This window comes from Podarcis gaigeae (assembly GCF_964106915.1).
Source record: "Podarcis gaigeae genome assembly, chromosome: 13".
Classification (NCBI taxonomy): domain Eukaryota; kingdom Metazoa; phylum Chordata; class Lepidosauria; order Squamata; family Lacertidae; genus Podarcis; species Podarcis gaigeae.
Window position 1 is genome coordinate 6,248,683 of NC_139689.1, and position 21,069 is coordinate 6,269,751.

At 48.3% G+C, this 21,069-nt stretch overlaps 1 protein-coding gene across 1 annotated transcript; it reads right to left on the reverse strand.

Annotated features, from left to right (window-relative positions):
- Positions 1 to 896: 896 nt before the first annotated feature.
- On the reverse strand, positions 897 to 21,053 carry TSSK4 (testis specific serine kinase 4). Its single transcript, XM_083706996.1, has 4 exons — positions 20,455 to 21,053; positions 14,617 to 14,831; positions 11,308 to 11,671; positions 897 to 1,478 (listed from the first exon to the last, which is right to left on the reverse strand). The coding sequence occupies exons 1-4, from the start codon at positions 20,659 to 20,661 to the stop codon at positions 1,191 to 1,193; spliced, it is 1,074 nt and encodes a 357-aa protein (XP_083563122.1). The 5' UTR covers positions 20,662 to 21,053; the 3' UTR covers positions 897 to 1,190.
- Positions 21,054 to 21,069: the final 16 nt, after the last annotated feature.

The window sequence follows — 21,069 nt, forward strand, 5'->3', positions numbered from 1 at the left end:
AAGGCCTGGGCTAGCACAGCAGGCTCTCTTCACCCTCTGTGCCCTGGAGGCTGGCAAACTCTGCTACACCACTGATTCCAACTAAACATCAGGAAGAATTTTCTCATGGGAAGAGCGGGTCGACAGTGAAATGGGGAAGCCTGCGGACTCTCCTTCCTTGGAGGTTTTTAAGCAAGCGGTTGGGTGGCCACCTGTCGTGGAGGGATCTTGTTGAGATCCCTGTGTTGCAGGGGGTTGGACTAGATGCCACTGGGTCCCTTCCAGCACTACCATTCTGCGAAATCTAGAATCGCAGCCTTTTGGCTCAATAACCCCGGGGAAAGTATATACAGCGGTACCTCGGGTTACAGACGCTTTAGGTCACAGACTCTGCTAACCCAGAAATAGTACCTCGAGTTAAGAACTTTGCTTCAGGATGAGAACAGAAATTGTGTGGCAGCAGCGGGAGGCCCCATTAAGTTAAGAACATTTTCAGGTTAAGAACGGACCTCCGGAACAAATTAAGTTCTTAACCCGAGGTAGCACTGTATATGGTGGTTTAAGGTTTGTTTGGATTTGATATCCCGCTTTATCACCACCCGAAGGAGTCTCAAAGCGGCTCACATTCTCCTTTCCCTTCCTCCCCCACAACAAACACTCTGTGAGGTGAGTGGGGCTGAGAGACTTCAAAGAAGTGTGACTGGCCCAAGGTTACCCAGCAGCTGCATGTGGAGGAGCAGAGACGCGAACCCGGTTCCCCAGATTACGAGACTACCACTCTTAACCACTACACCACACTGGCTCAAAACCAGCCACTGGTTTTGTGGGTGCGCGTTAATAAAAGAATCCCCAGAGAAGGGATGAGCGTAAAGGTCCGTTAACCACCTTCCCAAATTGACTTCTGCGAAACCCCAATGGACTGTTCCGTTTTCGGTTTTAATCTCGCATTTCAGAGATGGCACCCAAACGTCATTTTCCGAAACTTGCTGCTGCTGTTGGTTTTTTTAGGCCTGATGAAGAGAAGGGGCTGCGACGGTATTTCTGGCTGTTCCCTGCCCTCCTTTTCCCCCCTACGGTCCCTGTGCACACCCTAGACCACCCACCCCCTGGACTTTGGCCCCCCCCAAAGAAAATATCGCCCGGTCACTGCAGGTGAGAGACTCCAGCCTGAGATCTCCCCCCTCCCCTTGTTCCAAGATGTCTCCCCTCCTTCAGATGGGCTTCTCCTGGGTCTTAGTCCCCTTGATCTGCCCGGTGCTGCGGGTCCGGCTGGCGGCTTTCTTTTTGTCCGGCGTGAAGGTGAGGGAGCGGGACTTGGTGGTGCTGGGCGTGGTGGCGTTCTTGCTGGTGTCGGCTGCCCGGGGTCCGCAGATCGCTTCCAGGGCCTTGATCTCGGTGGTCGGCTTCTCAGCCAGGAACTTGAGCACCCAAGGGACTTTGAGCACCTCCAGGATGTTCAGACGCTTGGAAGCTGGGCGCAGGATGCGGTGGACCAGTTCCTGCAGGGGCGAGAGAGACAGGCGGTCCAGGTTTAACCGCTACGAAGGAGGAGCCTTTGGGTCAGGGCAACCGCCCAGCTAAATCTGCCCACCTGTTCTCCCAGAGGGCTTGTGGGAAAACTACGAGCAGGTTTCGAACACAAGGGCCCTCTCCCCTCCTGCAGTTCCCAGCAACTGGCGTTCAGAAACATGGCTGCGGACACCGAGCCCAGCCGTCATGGGACCCCTGACCATTAGGTCCAGTTGTGGCCGACTCTGGGGTTGCGGCGCTCATCTCGCTTTATTGGCCGAGGGAGCCAGCATACAGCTTCCAGGTCATGTGGCCAGCATGACTAAGCCACTTCTGGCGAACCAGAGCAGCGCATGGAAACGCCGTTTACCTTCCTGCCGGAGTGATACCTATTTATCTACTTGCACTTTGACATGCTGTTGAACTGGTAGGTTGGCAGGAACAGGGACTGAGCAACGGGAGCTCACCCCATCACGGGGATTTGAACCCCTGACCTTCTGATTGGCAAGCCCTAGGCTCTGTGGCTTAACCCACAGCACCACCCGCGTCCCGTCATGGCTGGTAGCCATTCGCAAAACCTTTTCCAAGTAGTGCACAGGCAAGTTCAGAAGTGCACAGTTCCTTCATGGATTACACCTCTAAAGCAGTGTCACTCCAGTTTAAACAGCCATAACTCCCCCCCCCCCCCAAAAAAAACTCTAGTTTGTTATGGGTGCTGAGCAGGGCCGGATTTAGGTTTGATGAGGCCCTAATGTACTGAAGGTAATGGGGCCCTTTATATGTCCAGCTGTCCTTTGTCAACAACATATTGTCACTGTTTTTTGTGTTGAATAATGCTATATGGTCATTGATGGACCTCATAGGTATCTTAATCCATTTGCCCATGTTGCCATGCAACCAGTCCATGCAGAGTGTAGGCACCCTATACCGTGGTGCCTTGCAAGACGAAATTAATTCGTTCCACAAGTTTTTTCGTCTTGCGGGTTTTTCGTCTTGCGAAGCATGGTTTCCCATAGGAATGCATTGAAAATCAATCAATGCGTTCCTATGGAAACCGCCTTCAGACCAGGTCCGGGAACAGTCTGTCCCCCGACCTCTTCTGAAGGCTGGCGGGGGACGGGACAAGGGCTTTTCTTCCCACCCCCAGCATTTTAAAAAACCCCAGGACAGCAGAGGACTTCTCCGCTGTCCCAGGGTTTTTTAAAATGCTGGTGGGCGGCAGCGAAGGCTTCGCTGCCACCCGCAAGCATTTTAAGATCGCCCCGGACAGCGGAGAAGCCGACTTCTCCCGGGGCGATTTTAAAGCCCCCGGGAAGGCAGGCGGGGGGGGAGCAAAGACTTTCGCCCCCCGCCAGCCTTCAGAAGAGGTCCAGGACCTCTTCTGAAGGCCGGCGGGGGGGAAAGTCTTTGCTCCCCCCTGCCTGCCTTCAAAAGCCGTCCGGGATAGCGGGAAGCGCTTCCCTGCTATCCCGGACCGCTTTTAAAATGCTGGCGGTGGGGAGCAAAGCCTTTTGGCCCCCGCCGGCCTTCCTGGACCTCTTCTGAAGGCCGGAGGGGGGGGGGAAAGGCTTTGCTCCCCACCGCCAGCATTTAAAAGAGGTCCCCGGAGATTTCCCTATGGGCTTTCTTCTTGCGAAGCAAGCCCATAGGGAAATTCGTCTTGCGAAGCAACTCGCAAACGGAAAACCCTTTCGTCTTGCGGGTTTTCCGTCTTGCGAGGCATTCGTCTTGCAGGGCACCACTGTTTATAGAAAGGAGCAAACCAGTGATATTTTAGGGAGCAGGCTAGCAGCCCATGACTTACATCATAGGAGCCTACACAACACAAAAACACTGTTGCTGTAGGTAGGTTTTGTTTTATTTGTTTTTAATCTTATATTTTGGAAATGTACATCCAGTTTTTTCCTCCTTTCAATTTTTGGGGGGCCCCCAAGAGAGTGGGGCCCTAAGCTATAGCTTGTTTAGCTTATACGTAAACCCATCACTGGTCCTGAGAGTTGCTAAGAGACCCCTATCCTCTTCACGGAGCCACGATTCCTTGGAGCAGCTTTTAAGCACGAATCTCCTTTTTTTTATAAATAATATTTATTAGAGTTTCAAACAAATCACAAAAATGAAGAAAAAATAGAAAAAAATAACAAAACAAAAAAAGAATAGAAGATACAAAATACAAAGAAGTAAAACCAATTAAAAACAAGTCAATCCTTCCATGTCTTATCTTTCATTTGCTTGTTTCCCTGACCTCCTCACACCTCCCTTTTTTGTATTCTAGTTCAATAGTTGTTTCAGCAAACCCTTACTATTTTTTCCTTTATCTTAATAGTTTATCTTAATATATTGTAGCTTTACATTCTCACCTGTTAACAATCCATTTTTACATACCCCTTTATAACATTACTGCTAAAACCACATAACTTCATTCCAACATCCTTCTAACATTCCTTAATTTTACAGTATTTCTGTAGATAATCTTTAAATTTCTTCCAATCTTCTTTAAGCACGAATCTCTTCCTGGGTAATTCAGGGAATTGTAGTGCACTCTCTCAACAAAAAAGAACTTCTCTGTACAAGAGGCACCCGATTAAGCAACTGAATTTGCAACTGGGTGAAAACAATTGTTCCAAAGTGGAAAAGCAGGTTTGCTTTCGGTTTTGGATTATTCCCTTGTGCGTTGCAGGAGGAATTGTTTATAAAGAGGCCTTGACTAGGTCTGGGGTAGGAGGAAAGGTGTGCCCTGCCAGGTCTTTTTGGACTCCAGTTCCAATCCATCTCCTGCCAGTGTGGCCAAAGGCCTTGGGGCAGCCGGCTGTTGTAGCCGTTATGATGAGCTTTTTGGCCACAACTTCCCCATCCCTGCTCAGAGTTATGGGAGACCAGTGCAACAAAGGAGCAGGAGCCCTCTGCAAAAAATTACTCCTGTCATTTACTTTCTTGGGCTCCGTGATCACTGCAGATGGTGACAGCAGTCACGAAATTAAAAGACGGCTGCTTCTTGGGAGAAAAGCGATGACAGACCTAGACAGCATCTTAAAAAGCAGAAACATCACCTTGCCAACAAAGGTCCATATAGTGAAAGCTATGGTTTTCCCAGGAGTGATGTATGGAAGTGAGAGCTGGACCATAAAGAAGGCTGATCGCCGAAGAATCGATGCTTTTGAATTCTGGTGCTGGAGGAGACGCTTGAGAGTCCCATGGACTGCAAGAAGATCAAACCTCTCCATTCTGAAGGAAATCAGCCCTGAGTGCTCATTGGAAGGACAGATCCTGAAGCTGAGGCTCCAAGACTTTGGCCACCTCATGAGAAGAGAAGACTCCCTGGAAAAGACCCTGATGTTGGGAAAAATGGAGGGCACAAGGAGAAGGGGACGACAGAGGACGAGATGGTTGGACAGTGTTCTTGAAGCTACCAGCATGAGTTTGACCAAACTGCGGGAGGCAGTGGAAGACAGGAGTGCCTGGCATGCTCTGGTCCAGGGGGTCACGAAGAGTCGGACACAACTAAACAACAGCAACAACAATCTTCGATTCTAGCAATAGATTTTTTTGCGGGGGGTCAGTTTGGATGATGCCTAGGGGTCCCAAACCTGCGATCCTACACCTGCAAGGTTAGAATCTGCAAGAGGAAACTAGTTCCTTTGTTCAGGTGATGGTCTTGGCTGGCCTCATCAGCATCTTAAGGCATTAACTGGGAAGAGATATGTTGCCATAGCGACTACTCGAGATGCTTCGCCTGGCTGGATGCCACATGATGCTAGGAAGTTGGAACCAGGCAAGTTGGTTGTGAGTTTTGGCTGATGCTGGAAGCTGGAGAGACAGGGGCTTGTCTTGATGTGTGCTGGACTCGTAATCATGAATAGGCAAGATCTGCTGGAGTGTTAATGCTGTATATCTGTGTAATATGTATATCCTAAGGACACTGCAGTCTCCGCCGACCTTCATTTCCAAGGAAACGCAACCAAACAGCAGGTAAGCGCTGGAGTCTCTCGCTGCTCAGAGACCAAGGTGTGCACCACCGTCCTTTGCATTGAACAATACTTGAAACGGAAAAGCTTCTGTCTGGGACCTGGGGTAGCTCAGTCGGTAGAGCACGAGACCTTTAAATCTCAGGGCTGTGGGTTCGAGACCCACATGGGGCAAAAGATTACTGCATTGCAGGCAATTGGATTAGATGGACTAGATCCCTTCCAACTCTACAATTTTATGATTTAGAATCATAGAATCATAGAGTTGGAAGAGACCACAAGGGCCATCGAGTCCAACCCCCTGCCAAGCAGGAAACCCCATCAGAGCACTCCTGACATATGGTTGTCAAGCCTCTGCTTAAAGACCTCCAAAGAAGGAGACTCCACCACACTCCTTGGCAGCAAATTCCACTGTCAAACAGCTCTTACTGTCAGGAAGTTCTTCCTAATGTTTAGGTGGAATCTTCTTTCTTGTAGTTTGGATCCATTGCTCCGTGTCCGCTTCTCCGGAGCAGCAGAAAACAACCTTTCTCCCTCCTCTATGTGACATCCTTTTATATATTGGAACATGGCTATCATATCACCCCTTAACCTCCTCTTCTCCAGGCTAAACATGCCCAGCTCCCTTAGCCGTTCCTCATAAGGCATCGTTTCCAGGCCTTTGACCATTTTGGTTGCCCTCCTCTGGACACGTTCCAGTTTGTCAGTGTCCTTCTTGAACTGTGGTGCCCAGAACTGGACACAGTACTCCAGGTGAGGTCTGACCAGAGCAGAATACAGTGGCACTATTACTTCCCTTGATCTAGATGCTATACTCCTATTGATGTAGCCCAGAATTGCATTGACTTTTTTAGCTGCCGCGTCACACTGTTGGCTCATGTCAAGTTTGTGGTCAACCAAGACTCCTAGATCCTTTTCACATGTACTGCTCTCAAGCCAGGGGTCACCCATCTTGTATTTGTGCCTCTCATTTTTTTTGCCCAAGTGCAAACTGGGACGGTCTTAGTAACAGGGTGTTTGGGGGAAAAACACAATAGTTCATCTGACGAAGTTTCTCCACCCCCCTCCAAAAAAGCCTAATGAAAGCTATGTCTGTAGCAAAACATAGCAAGGGTCTCAGTGAAGAGGAAGGGAGTTCTCCCTCCAATTTTTTGAACTCTAATCCGCTTCTGAATTTACCCAAGTTCTCTCTCTCACAAACACACCTTAGCAACAGCCATCTCGCGGGGAAGACCGTAAACCGTAGAGGACGCAGCCTGCCCTTTTGTACTCCGCAAACGATCATGCATGCTGTTGCTGCTTAACAACTAATGCTAGAAAAATGCAACCTGTGCTGCGGATAGTAATACGACTCATGCAACACGTTGGTGACTAATATACACACAATGATTACCTCCCTTCCCCCGAAAAAATAGGGATGCGGGTGGGGCTGTGGGTTAAACCACAGAGCTTGCTGATCAGAAGGTTGGCGGTTCGAATCCCCGCGACGGGGTCAGCTCCCGTTGCTCGGTCCCTGCTCCTGCCAACCTAGCAGTTCGAAAGCACAAAGTGCAAGTAGATAAATAGGTACCGCTCCAGCGGGAAGGTAAACGGCCTTTCCGTGCGCTGCTCTGGTTCGCCAGAAGCGGCTTAGTCCTGCTGGCAACAGGACCCGGAAGCTGTACGCCGGCTCCCTCGGCCAGTAAAGCGAGATGAGCGCCGCAACCCCAGAGTCGGCCACGGCTGGACCTAATGGTCAGGGGTCCCTTTACCTTTACCATTAATTACCAAAATAATTATACATTCTTTATCGAGCTTCTGAGAAAAATACAAAACTTTGTGCAAAACCACAGAAACTTACGAACTACCCAACCTAAGATGAACTTATAATGTCTAATTTCAATAGATTTTTCAAATGCTTGACTCAGTCTTTTGTCTTCTTTATCTTTTTGAAGTAAGTTCATAAAGATACCAACAAAGGGTAAGTTCGGTGTTGTTCACAATACTGAGAGATGGTAGTGAAGTTGTACATGAATGTTCATGAGGTTGTAGACAGGGTACCAGCGTTTTGCACCTATTTCTCCCTGGCAGTCCAAGCAAGGCCGCTGATTGCTAAGCAAATCAGGCTCTTAAGCTTAAGCCAAGAATTAGTATATCTGAAGGATTTGATTTGAGAAGGAGCGTCTCCACCCCCATCGTTCTGTCCGGACACTGAGGTCCAGCGCCGAGGGCCTTCTGGCGGTTCCCTCCTTGCGAGAGGCCAAGTTACAGGGAACCAGGCAGAGGGCCTTCTCGGTAGTGGCACCTGCTCTGTGGAACGCCCTCCCATTAGATGTCAAAGAGATAAACAACTACCTGACATTCAGAAAACATCTGAAGGCAGCCCTGTTCAGGGAAGTTTTTAATATGTGACATTTTAGTGTATCTTTCATCTTTGTTGGAAGCCTCCCAGAGTGGCTGGGGAAACCCAGCCAGATGGGCAGGGTACAAATAATAAATTATTGTTATTATTTATGAAACTGAATATCAATATACGTATCAAGTCTTTGAGATTAGACCACTGAAGAGGCCCGGAAAACGACCTTGGGAGTATATTACCTGCAAGCCCCAGTAAAAGGGCCCCATTGGGCCTTACGTTCTTAAGGTTTGGGGAGCTGGCATGTGAACGCCGCATGCTGACCTAAGGAGACGACAAAATCGGGCGCACAGGAAGGAGGAGAGGAGTCACGGGAGCCGTGTTGGTTTCCCTCCGGGATCAAAAAACAAACTTTAACCTTTGGGGGCATCTTGCGGTCCTCCTAACCCAGGGGTCCTCAAACTACGGCCCGCAGGCCAGATCAGGCCTGCCACAGTCCTAAACCCGGCCTGCCCAGCAATTGCAGAACCCGCCGCTGTCTAACGGGTGTATGGCATCCTGTTCCTCAGACCAGTGGCGTAGCGTGGGTTGTCAGCACCCGGGGCAAGGCAAGTAATTTGTGCCCCCTAACCCGTGGATTTGCGCCCCCTAACCCTAACCCCCAGATGTTGCGCCCGGTGCGGCCGGCCCCCCCTGCACCCCCCACGCTACGCCACTGGCCTCAGCACGACCTCTGCATCCGGCGTCCGTTGATACTGCGAGTGGATGGTTGGTTGTGGGGAAGGAGGGCAATGTGCGTGCAAGAGGAGGGATGGTGTGATCCTGCGCATGTGTAGCAGGCTGGCCGGTGCTTTTGCAGTCTCTCTTTCTGTGGTCTGTGGCTGAGAGTTTTCTGTTGACATTGAAACTGTCGAGCCGATTTACCGAATGGAATTGGCCAAACTACAGAATTGTGACTCTCTGAAAGACGCATTCAAATCAAGCAGCCTCATTAATTTCTATGCATCTCTCCCCTCTGAGGCACAGCTTAATCTCAGGAACCGTGCACTCAAAATCGCAACCATCTTTGGCAGCACCTATGTCTGTGAATGGGGACGCGGGTGGCGCTGTGGGTTAAACCACAGAGCCTAGGACTTGCCGATCAGAAGGTTGGCAGTTCAAATCCCCACAACGGGGTGAGCTCCCGTTGCTCAATCCCTGCTCCTGCCAACCTAGCAGTTCGAAAGCATGACGTGCAAGTAGATAAATAGGTACCGCTCCAGTAGGAAGGTAAACGGCGTTTCCGTGCGCTCCTCTGGTTCGCCAGAAGCGGCTTAATCCTGCTGGCCACATGACCTGGAAGCTGTACGCCGGCTCCCTCGGCCAGTAAAGCGAGATGAGCGCCGCAACCCCAGAGTCGGTCATGACAGGACCTAATGGTCAGGGGTCCCTTTACCTTTACCTATGTCTGTGAACAGACTTTCCCCCGAATGAAACATGTTAAATCTCCAACCAGATCCAGACTAACTGATAAACACTTTCTACGACTAGTGACAAATATGAAACCGGATACTGACCATCTCAGGAGCCAAAAGCAAGGCCCATACTGAAATACTTAAAAGTTTATGTTGATTAAAACCGTTCTTCAATTTAAATATTGTATTGTTTTTCCTTTTTTTGTGCACTATAAATAAAATATGTGCCGTGTGCATAGGAATTCATTATTATTTTTTCAAACTATAATCCGGCTCCCAACAGTGTCTGAGGGACAGTGAACTGGCCCCCCGTTTACAAAGTTTGAGGACTCCTGTTCTAACTGATTTACCGTGGCATCTGGGTTTAGAGCTTGTTTCCTGAGATCTGGGTGACATATTTCTCTTTCTGCAGCCCGCAAGAGCCAACAAGGCTACCCCAAATTAGTTAGGAGCCCCAATAAATTTGAACTTCTGCCGTGGGCGGGAAAGAGCCCCCAACTCTGCCTGCGGCTGGTATTTTTCACCCTTTTCTGAACTCCCTTTTCTGAGCTGGGTGCCCACTTCCTTGGTCAGTCATGTCTTGCCAATCGTTGGAAGCTGCTGACGTCGGAAGAAGGAAGGCACCAGGAAAAAGGCGCCGTGAGAGTCGGGGAGCAGCTCTTGTCCTTGCTTGGAGGAACCAGGTGATCAGCCAGGGTGTAGCTGGCATTCCTGCCACCCCCGTGATACAGCCTCAGGGTGCTGGGTGAGTGGAGAGGTTTATGCAGGGCCAGCCTCACAGTAACTATGCCTGCTGCACTCAACAGTATCGGCGCTGCAGCCAGGCTGACGTGTGAATGGCACTGGCTGGGGGAACCGCACCTGTTGGATTTCTGCCGGTTCCAACCCAGCTAAAAGCCCAAGGAGGAGATCTCAAAAGAGAAGATAGACAGGAACTGGAAGGTGTTTAAAGGATACTTGCAAAACCATATTGAAAAATCAGAACTCCTATTAGAATAAACAAGTTCCGTTTTAAATACTGGAATACTAAATAAGATGGATAACGATGTGTAATAGAAAAAGAAGCATGGAATTAGGTTAAAGGTGTGTGATAGAAAGTAACAGAAGTGGAAAGAAATTGCAATCGAGTAGGCTGGAAGTCTAACACAAAGGTGGGGTGAGGGGTGGTGATGGGAAAAGGAATTATCTGTGGGATTGAGTGTAGGTATGTTTGAACCTTTTTAAGGACTGTATGAAATGTATGTTTGTATGCTTGTATATTCACAATATGTGTGTATTAATGTTGAATTATTTTAATAATAAAAACTTTTTTTAAAAAAAAAGCCCAAGGAGGAGAAGCTGTGAGTTGAGGGCAAGGGGAGTGGAGACAACATGTCTTACATGAGGACCTCTGAATAGCATTTTAGGGGGCAGGCATAGAAGCACCACCGTCCCACAACTGCCCCTAGTGGCTTTTGAAGGTATTGAGGTAGCACCCATGCAGCAGCACCCCCTAGTGGCGTTTGAGGGTATGGGCACCATTGTACAAGTGCCCCATAGGGGATTCTGAGGGCCTGGATACAGGACCCCCACATCAACACCCCCTACTGGGGTATGGGCACCACACCGTTATCCCATGAGTAGGTAAAGGTAAAGGACCTCTGGACGGTTAAGTCCAGTCAAAGGGGACTATGGGGTTGCGGCGCTCATCTCGCTTTCAGGCCAAGGGAGCCGGCGTTTGTCCACAGACAGCTTTCCGGGCCATGTGATCAGCAGGACTAAACCCCTTCTGGCGTGACGGAAACCAGAGCGCACGGAAACACCATTTACCTTCCCGCTGCAGTGGTACCTATTTATCTACTTGCACTGGCATGCTTTCGAACTGCTAGGTTGGCAGGAGCTGGCGCAGAGCAACGGGAGCTCACCCCGTTGCGGGGATTCAAACCGCCGACCTCCTGATCGGCAAGCCCAAGTGGCTCAGTGGTTCAGACCACAGCGCCACCCGCGTCCCTAGTGGCACTCAGTGGTATTGGCACGGCGCCCCCTGGTGGCTTTTGTGGGTACGGCTCCTAGGTGTCGCGCCACTCACCTTGATTTCCTCGTTGATCTGCAGGTGGCTGGGGAAGCTGACCTCCTTCTGCGTCTCCCGCAGCAGCTTCTTGAGGTTGGTGTCGTCGAAGGGCAGGTGGGCCACCACCAAGGTGTAGAGGATGACCCCCATGCTCCAGATGTCGGAGAGGAACGGGTTGTAGGGCAGGCCCAGCAAGATCTCGGGGCAAGCGTAAGCGAAGCTGCCGCAGTAGGTCTGGCTCAGGTGCGAGAAGCAGCTCATCATGCGGTAGGACGGCGTCGGGGGAGGCTGCGTCTGGGTGGACACCATCTTGGAGAAGCCAAAGTCTGAGATCTTGATGTTTTCACGCTTGTCCAGGAGAAGGTTCTCGAGTTTCAGGTCCCTGCAGTCGGAAAAGGGCAGCGGGGAGAAAAAGAAGGAGACAGGGAATTGGGTGGGGATCTTAGGGGTGTTAATGACAAAAATCTGAGGGCTCTCTTGGATAAAAACAAAGACACCAACCAGGATTACTTGGAGCAAAACAGCAGCCTGTAGGCTTGGCCTTTATTGATCTGTTGCAACAGGGTGCTCCCCTCACACGCAGGAGAGAGGAGGGACCCAGAAAAATGGCGTGCAAGGCCTTATAAAGACTTTTGAAATTGCCACCCTGTAGATCAAGACCACCCCCAGAAACATCATACATGCATCACAGAAGGGGTGTACCCTAAGACCACCCCTCAGATACATCACACCTACATCACAGAAAAGGCGGTCTAAAACAGAAATTTTGAATGTTGTTTATCTCCTGTCTGGCAGGTTACTTGATTGGATTTCCTGGGTAGCCTGGCCAGTATTTTGTAATGATAAATACTTACCGGTATTTCCTGGGCCATGTCACAGGCTCACACCCTATGCAAACACAGACATACCCTTAAGACAGGATTTGTGAGGAAAGAGACAATGGGGAGGCTTTTCCACTTTGACCTTGCAGAGAAAACATTTGGTCAGTTTGGGAATCAAAATGGTTCCAGGTCGGTCTTCCTGTGCTGATCTATGTATGTGCTTGGTTGGTACACTTATGAACATTTAACATATATCTAAGACCTCAAAATTCCCATCACAGGGGAAGTGGGTTAAACCTGCAGGACTTTCTCACAGGGACATCGCAGGTTTAGACTCCAGTGTGGAAAGGATATTGCAGTTGGAGAAGGTTCAGAAAATGACAACCAGAGAGATCAAAGGGGGGGGGGGAGGAGAGAAAATTCCACCACAAAGGAAGTCTGGAGCCCTGGGGACTTCTCCTTCCCCCCAAAAGGGGCTGGAGCAAAGAAAGTGAGAAGCAAGAAGACAGACATTTATTAAATTAAGCAGGGCATAGAGGGAAGTTTCGCTCCCTCTCCCTCAATGCTAGAACTCCTGGACATTGCACAAAGCCGAATGTTCAGGACAGATAAAAAGAAGGATGTTATAAGAATTCTAAGGTCTCGGATATAAAACAAATGTTCATAAATGTACAAAGCAAACACATAAGTATATAAGCCACGTGTCTGAAATAGTACCTGAGAACAATCCTGAACCCATTTTGACTCTCCCAAATTGACCTCAAATATTTATCTGCGAGGAGGAAGGAAATGGGGAAAGCTTTCCGGTTGTCTTTTGAAGGCTTACACTTCCATTTTCAAATACAGTCTGGCGAGTATCTGTTATCAATATGCATGAGAGATACAGGAACTAAGTATTTACCATCTCAAATGAATGTCCAGGCTACCCAGAAAAGGCAATCAAGTAAGGCATGATCAGGTATCCTGGCAGACAGGAGAGAAGCAACATACTCAAATTTCTGCTGTAGACCACCTCCTTCTGTGATGGATGGATGGATGGATGGATGGATGATGTTTTGGGGGGGAGTGGCCTTGGGCTACAAGGTGGGCAATTTCAAAAGTCTATATAAGGGCTTGTTCTGGGTTTCTCTCCTCCCTCCTGCGTGTGGGGAGTGGGGACCCTGTTGCAACAGTTTAATAAAGATCAGGCTTACTGGCTGCTTTGCTTCTCAATATTCTCTGGTTGGCCAGTTATTTTCTCCTACTGATAGAGAACCTACATAAGGACTCTGTACGGCAGGGGGCAGCAACCTTTTTCAACCGTGGGCCGGTCCACCGTCCCTCAGACCATGTGGTGGGCCAGACTATTTTTTTGGAGGGGTGGGGTGGATGAACGAATTCCTATGCCCCACAAATAACCCAGAGAGGCATTTTAAATAAAAGTACACATTCCACTCATGTAAAAACACCAGGCAGGCCCCACAAATAACCCAGATGCGCTTTTTAAATAAAAGGACACATTCTACTCATGTAAAAACACCAAGCAGGCCCCACAAATAGCCCAGATGCGCTTTTTAAATAAAAGGACACGTTCTACTCTTGTAAAAATAGGCCTATTCCTGAACTGTCCGTGAACTGGATTGATAAGGCAATTGGGCCTTATCTGGCCCACAGACCTTAGGTTGCCTACCCCTGCTGTATGGGCTCTTGGGTACCCCATAAGGAAAAGGGAGCAGTTTTTTCTTATAACGATTTGGCGAGCCAGCCAGGAGTTGAGGGCTGTTGATGGCTACTAGCCAGGATGGCTATTCTCATCCTCCAAGGAGCATAGCTGTCAACCGTCCCTTATTTGGCAGGAAACTCCCTTATCCCAGCGCTGTGTCCCCCTGCTGTCCCTTATTGATGATATCCCTTAAATTTCCCGGGTTTCAAAGGATGCAGCTCCTCTCCCTCCCTCCCTGCCGGCCAGGGAGGAGGGAGGCTCCAACTGTGTTGCTCAGCTGCGCTGCTCACCCAATAAGGAGTCTGAGAACGACTGGGGGGTGGAGCTTGCATGCCTTGTGCCAATCAAATCGGCCGCGTTGCCTGGGGACTCGCCTTTGCTCAGCGCTTCCCAGCGGAGAGGGGACGGTGGTTTCCCTTGCTGCATCCCCTTTGCCGGGTTGCTGCGCTGTGGGAATCACCGCTTGAGGCTTCGTTTGGCTGCTAGCTGGGCTTTCTGCCTTTGGCTTGGAGGGGCTCAGAAGTCAAACATACCTGTGCCCGGAAAATCCCTTATTTTGGCTGCTGATCCCTTATTTTTGAGGCTGCTGGTCCCTGATTTTAAAATCTGTAAGTTGACAGCTATGCGAAGGAGGCAGACAGGAAGTGCTTCTGAACACCAGCCAGCTGTGTGTGCTTTGAATGTGACATGCATACAGTAGATCTGGTGCACACACAACGCAGGTCTTAAAAGTAGCTGTTTCTTGAGGCAGCTTTGAGGACTGCCTCTTTTCCTGGCCTATCGCCATTTCCTCCATTTACTCACCGGTGCACGATGCCCTTGCCGTGCAGATAGGCAATCCCCAGAGACAGCTGAGAAAACCATTTCCCGGCCAGGGCCTCGGAGCAGGCGCCCGATTTCTGGATCCACTCCAGGACGTCGCCACAGGGTGCCAGCTCCATGATGATGTAGTGGCGAGAGGTGGTCTCGATAGCCTGGTAGAAACTGATCACGTATTTGTGGCGCAGGGTTTTCATCACCTGGAGGGCAAGGTGAAACATGCGCTTTGTCAGAAAGGATCCGGATTAAATTTGTTTCAGAAAAACCCTTGATGTATGCAGGTGTTCACATTACAACCTAGGGACTAACAGATGGGAAATGGAAGCGGATCCTGCAAACTCTTACGGTCACAAAAAGTTATGAGGCTGGGAGAATAAATATCCACTATCAACTACCACCTTGCCAACAAATGTCCATATAGTTAAAGCTATGGTTTTCCCAGTAGTGATGTACGGATGTGAGAGCTGGACCATAAAGAAGGCTGATCGCCCAAAAATGGATGCTTTTGAATTCTGGTGCTGGAGGAGACTCTTGAGAGTCCCATGGACTGCAAGAAGATCCAACCTCTCCATTCTGAAGGAAATCAGTTCTGAGCGCTCACTGGAAGGACAGATCCTGAAGCTGAGGCTCCAAGACTTTGGCCACCTCATGAGAAGAGAAGACTCCCTGGAAAAGACCCTGATGTTGGGAAAGATGGAGGGCACAAGGAGAAGGGGATGACAGAGGACAAGATGGTTGGACAGGGTTCTCGAAGCTACCAGCATGAGTTTGACCAAACTGCGGGAGGCAGTGGAAGACAGGAGTGCCTGACGTGCTCTGGTCCAGGGGGTCACGAAGAGTTGGAGACGACTAAACAACTAAACAACAACAACATTGACTACTCATTGGCCCGAAGATCTGACCACCTTCTCCATGTATATCCTGCAATCCTCAGTCTTGTTTCAATATCTGTTTGGACATGTGGGTTTATTATGTTAATATACAGTCGTACCTTGGATCTCGAACGCCTTGGCTCCCAGACAAATCGGCTCCCAAACAATCGAAACCCGGAAGTGAGTGTTCCGGTTTTCTAACGATTTTTGGAAGCCAAATGCAGCTTCCGATTGGCTGCAGGAGCTTCCAATCAGAAGCCACACTTCGGTTTTTGAACGTTTTGGAAGTTGAACGGTTTCTTCTGTTTTTTTTTTTTTCCCCAAGCACTACTCAAAGGGTAAACCTTCTATGGAGCTTAAATATTGAGGTGGACCTGAACTTTATTTGCTGTTGGTGCTAAGGGGCAAATCTGATTATTTTTTATGCTGACGGTTTCTTGCTTTTTTTGTTACTTTTGAGGGAAAGGGGGGTGGTTATCTGTTTTATTGCAGGCATAATACTTTATATACACTGCGTTTCACGCAATTTGTAAAACTACTCCGCACTGAACTTTTAAATCCCCCCCAAAAAAATCTATTTTTTCTGGGAGGGGAAACGGGGCGGGGGGGCGGACATTTTCCCCCCTTGTGGCTTCAAAATTTCCAGAAATTTTACATCTCTTTGGGTTGTTATTGTTTTGGATTATTGTTTTTGTGGTTTTATATTTTGATTTTATTCTGTAAACCGCCCTGAGACCTGCGGCTATAGGGCAGTATATTAATTCTAATAATAATAATAATAATAATAATAATAATAATAATAATAATAGGATTGTTTTTATGGTGTTGTTTGCTTTTTGTTATATGGGGAGGGATTGATTCGCCCACATCTGACACCATTGTGCCCCTTCCACTCACTGCTCCCCCTGCCAGTTCTTGTGAAACTTTAGGCTGAACTATATTATGCCTGCTGAGGTTGTACAAATATTCCTTTATTCGCTTGGGGGATTCAGAGTTGCATGTTTCAACATTTATTCTTGGGGTTGCATCTTGGCCTAGTCAGGCAGGAAGTTTTATAGTAAAAAATGTTGACGCCCAACCATATTAGCTTTATATACTTTGGTTGACGGAAGCAACTCAAAGTTGCCTCGGCAATGACCTGATAATATATTTTATGGTGGCTTGGCAATGACCTGACAATATATTTTATGGTGGCAGTGAGACAATGAAACAGCAAACGTTAGAAAACCAAGGTTGGACTTTCCGTGAACAGATCGTGTGCCAAAGTCTTGTGAAATGGATTAGCAGAAAAAGTTACGGGCAGATTGAAACATGTCTGGGACTGATTCCCTTCACAGAACTACGATTCCCAGAGTTCCCGGGATCAATTGTTGAACCACTCTGAGAATTGTAGGTCCCTGAAGGAAGCAGGGGTTACCTTAGAAATCTCAGTACCCAGAACAAACTACACTTCCCATAATTCTTTGGGGTGTGCTTTAAAACTATGTAGTGTACACTTAAGCCCTGCCTGCCCTATGTATTCAAAGCAGCCTCCTGGCCCTTTAATAGTTCATGGTTTCCCCCAAAGAATCCTGGGAAATGTGGTATGTTAAGGGTGCTGAAAATTGTTAGAAGACCCAATTTCCCTCTCAGACCTACAATTTCCAGAGTTCCCATTGTTATGAGAACTATAAGGTCTAAGATATACTGTAAAATAAATGTTCATAAATGTACAAGGCAAACACACATGCATAGGTATAGTGTCTGAAACAGTACAGGAGAGCAACCCTGGAGCCATTTTCACTCTCCCAAAATGACCTCAAATACAGTGGTACCTCGGGTTACATACGCTTCAGGTTACAGAAATATTGCGTCAGGTTAAGAACTTTGCTTCAGGATAAGAACAGAAATTGTGCTCCAGCGGCGCGGCAGCAGCAGGAGGCCCCATTAGCTAAAGTGCTGCCTCAGGTTAAGAACAGTTTCAGGTTAAGTACGGACCTCCGGAGCGAATTAAGAACTTAACCTGAGGTACCACTGTATTTCCTTGCAAGGAGGAAGGAAATTGGGAAAGCATCCATAAGCACATACAGTGGTACCTCTGGTTACGTACTTAATTTGTTCCGGAGGTCTGTTCTTAACCTGAAACTGTTCTTAACCTGAAGCACCACTTTAGCTAATGGGGCCTCCTGCTGCCACCGCGCCGCTGGAGCACGATTTCTGTTCTCATCCTGAAGCAAAGTTCTTAAGCCGAGGTACTATTTCTGGGTTAGCGGAGTCTGTAACCTGAAGCATATGTAACCTGAGGTACCACTGTAATCCGCATGTCTGAAATAGTACAGGAGAGCACTCCAGAAATCATCTTGACTCTTAATGACCCCAAATATTTCTCTGCAGAAGGAAACATCTTGGAAAAACCTCTCCCAATAAGTTATTTTCACTTAGAAATCCAGTGAAAAAAGCACATTTTGTGCATGAATAGGAGAGGTGTACGACAATGGTTTCGGAAACTTGGGTGTTTGTCATTTTAAAAGAATGTCAGTAAAACATTATCAGGTATCTTGACAGACAGGAGACAAGCCATGCACTCAGATTTCTGTTGCAAACCGCCTCTTTCTGTGAGGCTTGCAAGATGCTTTTGGGTGGTCTTTGGCTAAGGGGTTGGCCAACTTCTAGTCTTTAAAAGCTGTTACACACCTTTGTTCAGGGTCCTTGCAAGGGGAGAAGAGGGGCTGTGATGCAACAGACAAAGAAATATCTCCCTTGCTTTCCTTCTACTGGTTCCTACCTCCACACATTTCCCCCTTGACCGTAAACAGACTTGGGGGCACTGAAATCTCTCGATGCAGAGCTGGGTTGCAAAAGAATAACCCCAATTTGTTCTAGAACAATGTGCAGCACAGATGGGATCTCGAACTCCGCTGCCCAGTTTCCCCATAGCTCCAGCAAATGGAAAACTATCCAGCCAGAGCCTTTTATCTACCTCTAGGATTGAAGGCACCCAGCATCTGTCAATAAGCAATGTTTGTTCTTCAAAAGGGGAAAGGAAATTAACATATGCAAAGCCATAAAGCCCAAAGTCAACATTACACTGAAGCCAGGGGCAGCTGGGAAGGGTTTCTGATTTCAGATCAGGCTCGCACTAGTAAGAATTTGGGGTTTATTCTGTTCTCTTGATAACAGAAATTTAGCACCGAGAAAAGATTGACATCTCTTGACTCCTCTAATGTGTCCTCAAAATTGCAGTCCACAACTCCGCCCCTCCTCCAGTGGTCTACAAACTTCATTTAGCACTTTAGGTGGTCCATGGCTCATCTGCGGCATTCGCAGCTAAAGACTGGAGACGGCACAGCCCTCACACAAAATACTGTATTTTTTTTGCTCTATAAGACTCACTTTTTCCCTCCTAAAAAGTAAGGGGAAATGTGTGTGTGTCTTATGGAGCGAATGCAGGCTGCGCAGCTATCCCAGAAGCCAGAACAGCAAGAGGGATCACTGCTTTCACTGCGCAGCGATCCCTCTTGCTGTTCTGGCTTCTGAGATTCAGAATATTTTTTTTTTCTTGTTTTCCTCCTCCAAAAACTAGGTGCGACTTGTGGTCTGGTGCGTCTTATAGAGCGAAAAATACGGTATTCATGTGGATTTTTAACTGCATTTTTTAATCTCTCCGTTTTGTGTTGCAATTTGAATTCTACGAGGGCCGAAACTGTAAAACAGCAGAACAGGAAATGCTTAAGAAATAAAAGAATAATAATAAAAATTGTACTGCATCTATCACACAGCTCATTACAACTGCTGCAAGAAACAGGGAAAAAATCATGTGGTCTGTGAGGAAGACCCTCCTCAATTTTCAAGTGGTCCACGGGGAAGAAAGTTTGGGAACCACTCTAAGATGTCACCATAAAAGTCGGTTGTCTTCCCCACCAGCAGTTTATTTATAACTCGGTGCTGCTTGAGCAAATTTTTCACAACGCCATCCCATATTGCCCACCCCGTTTAATCTGGATTTGCCATTTTGCTGTTCCTCCCACAAATCTCTTTGTGAGGAGGAATTAAAGAACCTTTTAATGAAGGTGACAAAGGAGAGTGCGAAATATGGTTTGAAGCTCAACATCAAAAAAACGAAGATCATGGCCACCGGGCCCATCACCTCCTGGCAAACAGAAGGGGAAGAAATGGAGGCAGTGAGAGATTTTACTTTCTTGGGCTCCATGATCACTGCAGATGGTGATAGCAGCCACGAAATTAAAAGATGCCTGCTTCTTGGGGAAAAGCAATGACAAACCTGGACAGCATCTTAAAAAGTAGAGACCTCACCTTGCCAACAAAGGTCCATATAGTTAAAGCTATGGTTTTCCCAGTAGTGATGTATGGAAGTGAGAGCTGGACCATAAAGAAGGCTGATCGCCCAAGAATGGATGTTTTTGAATTCTGGTGCTGGAGGAGACTCTTGAGAGTCCCATGGACTGCAAGAAGATCCAACCTCTCCATTCTGAAGGAAATCAGCCCTGAGTGCTCACTGGAAGGGCAGATCCTGAAGCTGAGGCTCCAATATTTTGGCCACCGCATGAGAAGACTCCCTGGAAAAGACCCTGATGTTGGGAAAGATGGAAGGCACAAGGAGAAGGGGATGACAGAGGATGAGATGGCTGGACAGTGTTCTCGAAGCTACAAACATGAGTTTGACCAAACTGTGGGAGGCAGTGGAAGACAGGAGTGCCTGGCGTGCTCTGGTCCAGGGGGCAACAAAAAGTCGGACACGACTAAACAACAACAACAAACCCACAAATCTCTTAGATTTCCCAAGGGACACAGCAAATCTGGATTAAACGGGGGGCCAGAAATTCAGAGCAGCATTCGGATGGAGACATCACGAGGACGCTCAAAACACACATGCCCAAGCCCATCGCAAAGTGCCCTGTGGAAAAGCTCAGGGCTGGAAGGAGAATTCACGCGGCACCGTGAGAATAACAACCTGTATCTCCCTCGGCAGGAATTTGGTGAGGTAATCCTCCGAGGCCTTCTTCTTGGAGATGATTTTGATGGCCACCATCGTCTTCTGCTTGGCAAAATACGCCTCGTAGACGGTCCCGTAGGAACCGTGGCCGATCACTTTGCCGACCTGGTAACCATACTGGTCCATCACAGAGACATAAGGCGTGGAGGCCGAATGTTCAACCATGATTGAAGTCTTGTGTGCTGCCTCAAACCTCCTTCAACCAGCCAGTGGCTTCTTGCTTCAGCTCAAGGTCTAACGGGGAGGGTGCTCGATACTGCAAATAATGGTTAGGTCGGTGGTGTCTAATGGGACGGCAAGAGACCCAACCTGGTGTGCGGAAGGCTGGCTGGTCAATTTATCCCACCGCACAGCCCAGCTGAAAGGGAACTGGGTGGCACGTTTTTCTGCCTTAACGATGGTGAGATCCAGTGGATCTCACCCTACTTGTGTCCAGGATGGGCAAATCCAAGTTGGCACCCTTCTTTGCGACAGCTTCAAAGGAGGTGAGAAGACTCAGCCTTCCGGGGGCCCCGACAACAACACCTTGACCCCCCGCCCTCCACCAACCTGGATTCCCCCCGGGATTCCGAT

Excerpts from the sequence above, each read along its gene's own strand:
- TSSK4 (XM_083706996.1), bottom strand. The coding sequence starts at position 20,661 with ATGGTTGAACATTCGGCCTCCACGCCTTATGTCTCTGTGATGGACCAG. Across the intron at positions 14,832-20,454 it reads TCCTGCCGAGGGAGATACAG|GTGATGAAAACCCTGCGCCA; the intron begins GTTGTTATTCTC and ends CTTGCCCTCCAG. Across the intron at positions 11,672-14,616 it reads GGCAAGGGCATCGTGCACCG|GGACCTGAAACTCGAGAACC; the intron begins GTGAGTAAATGG and ends TTCCGACTGCAG.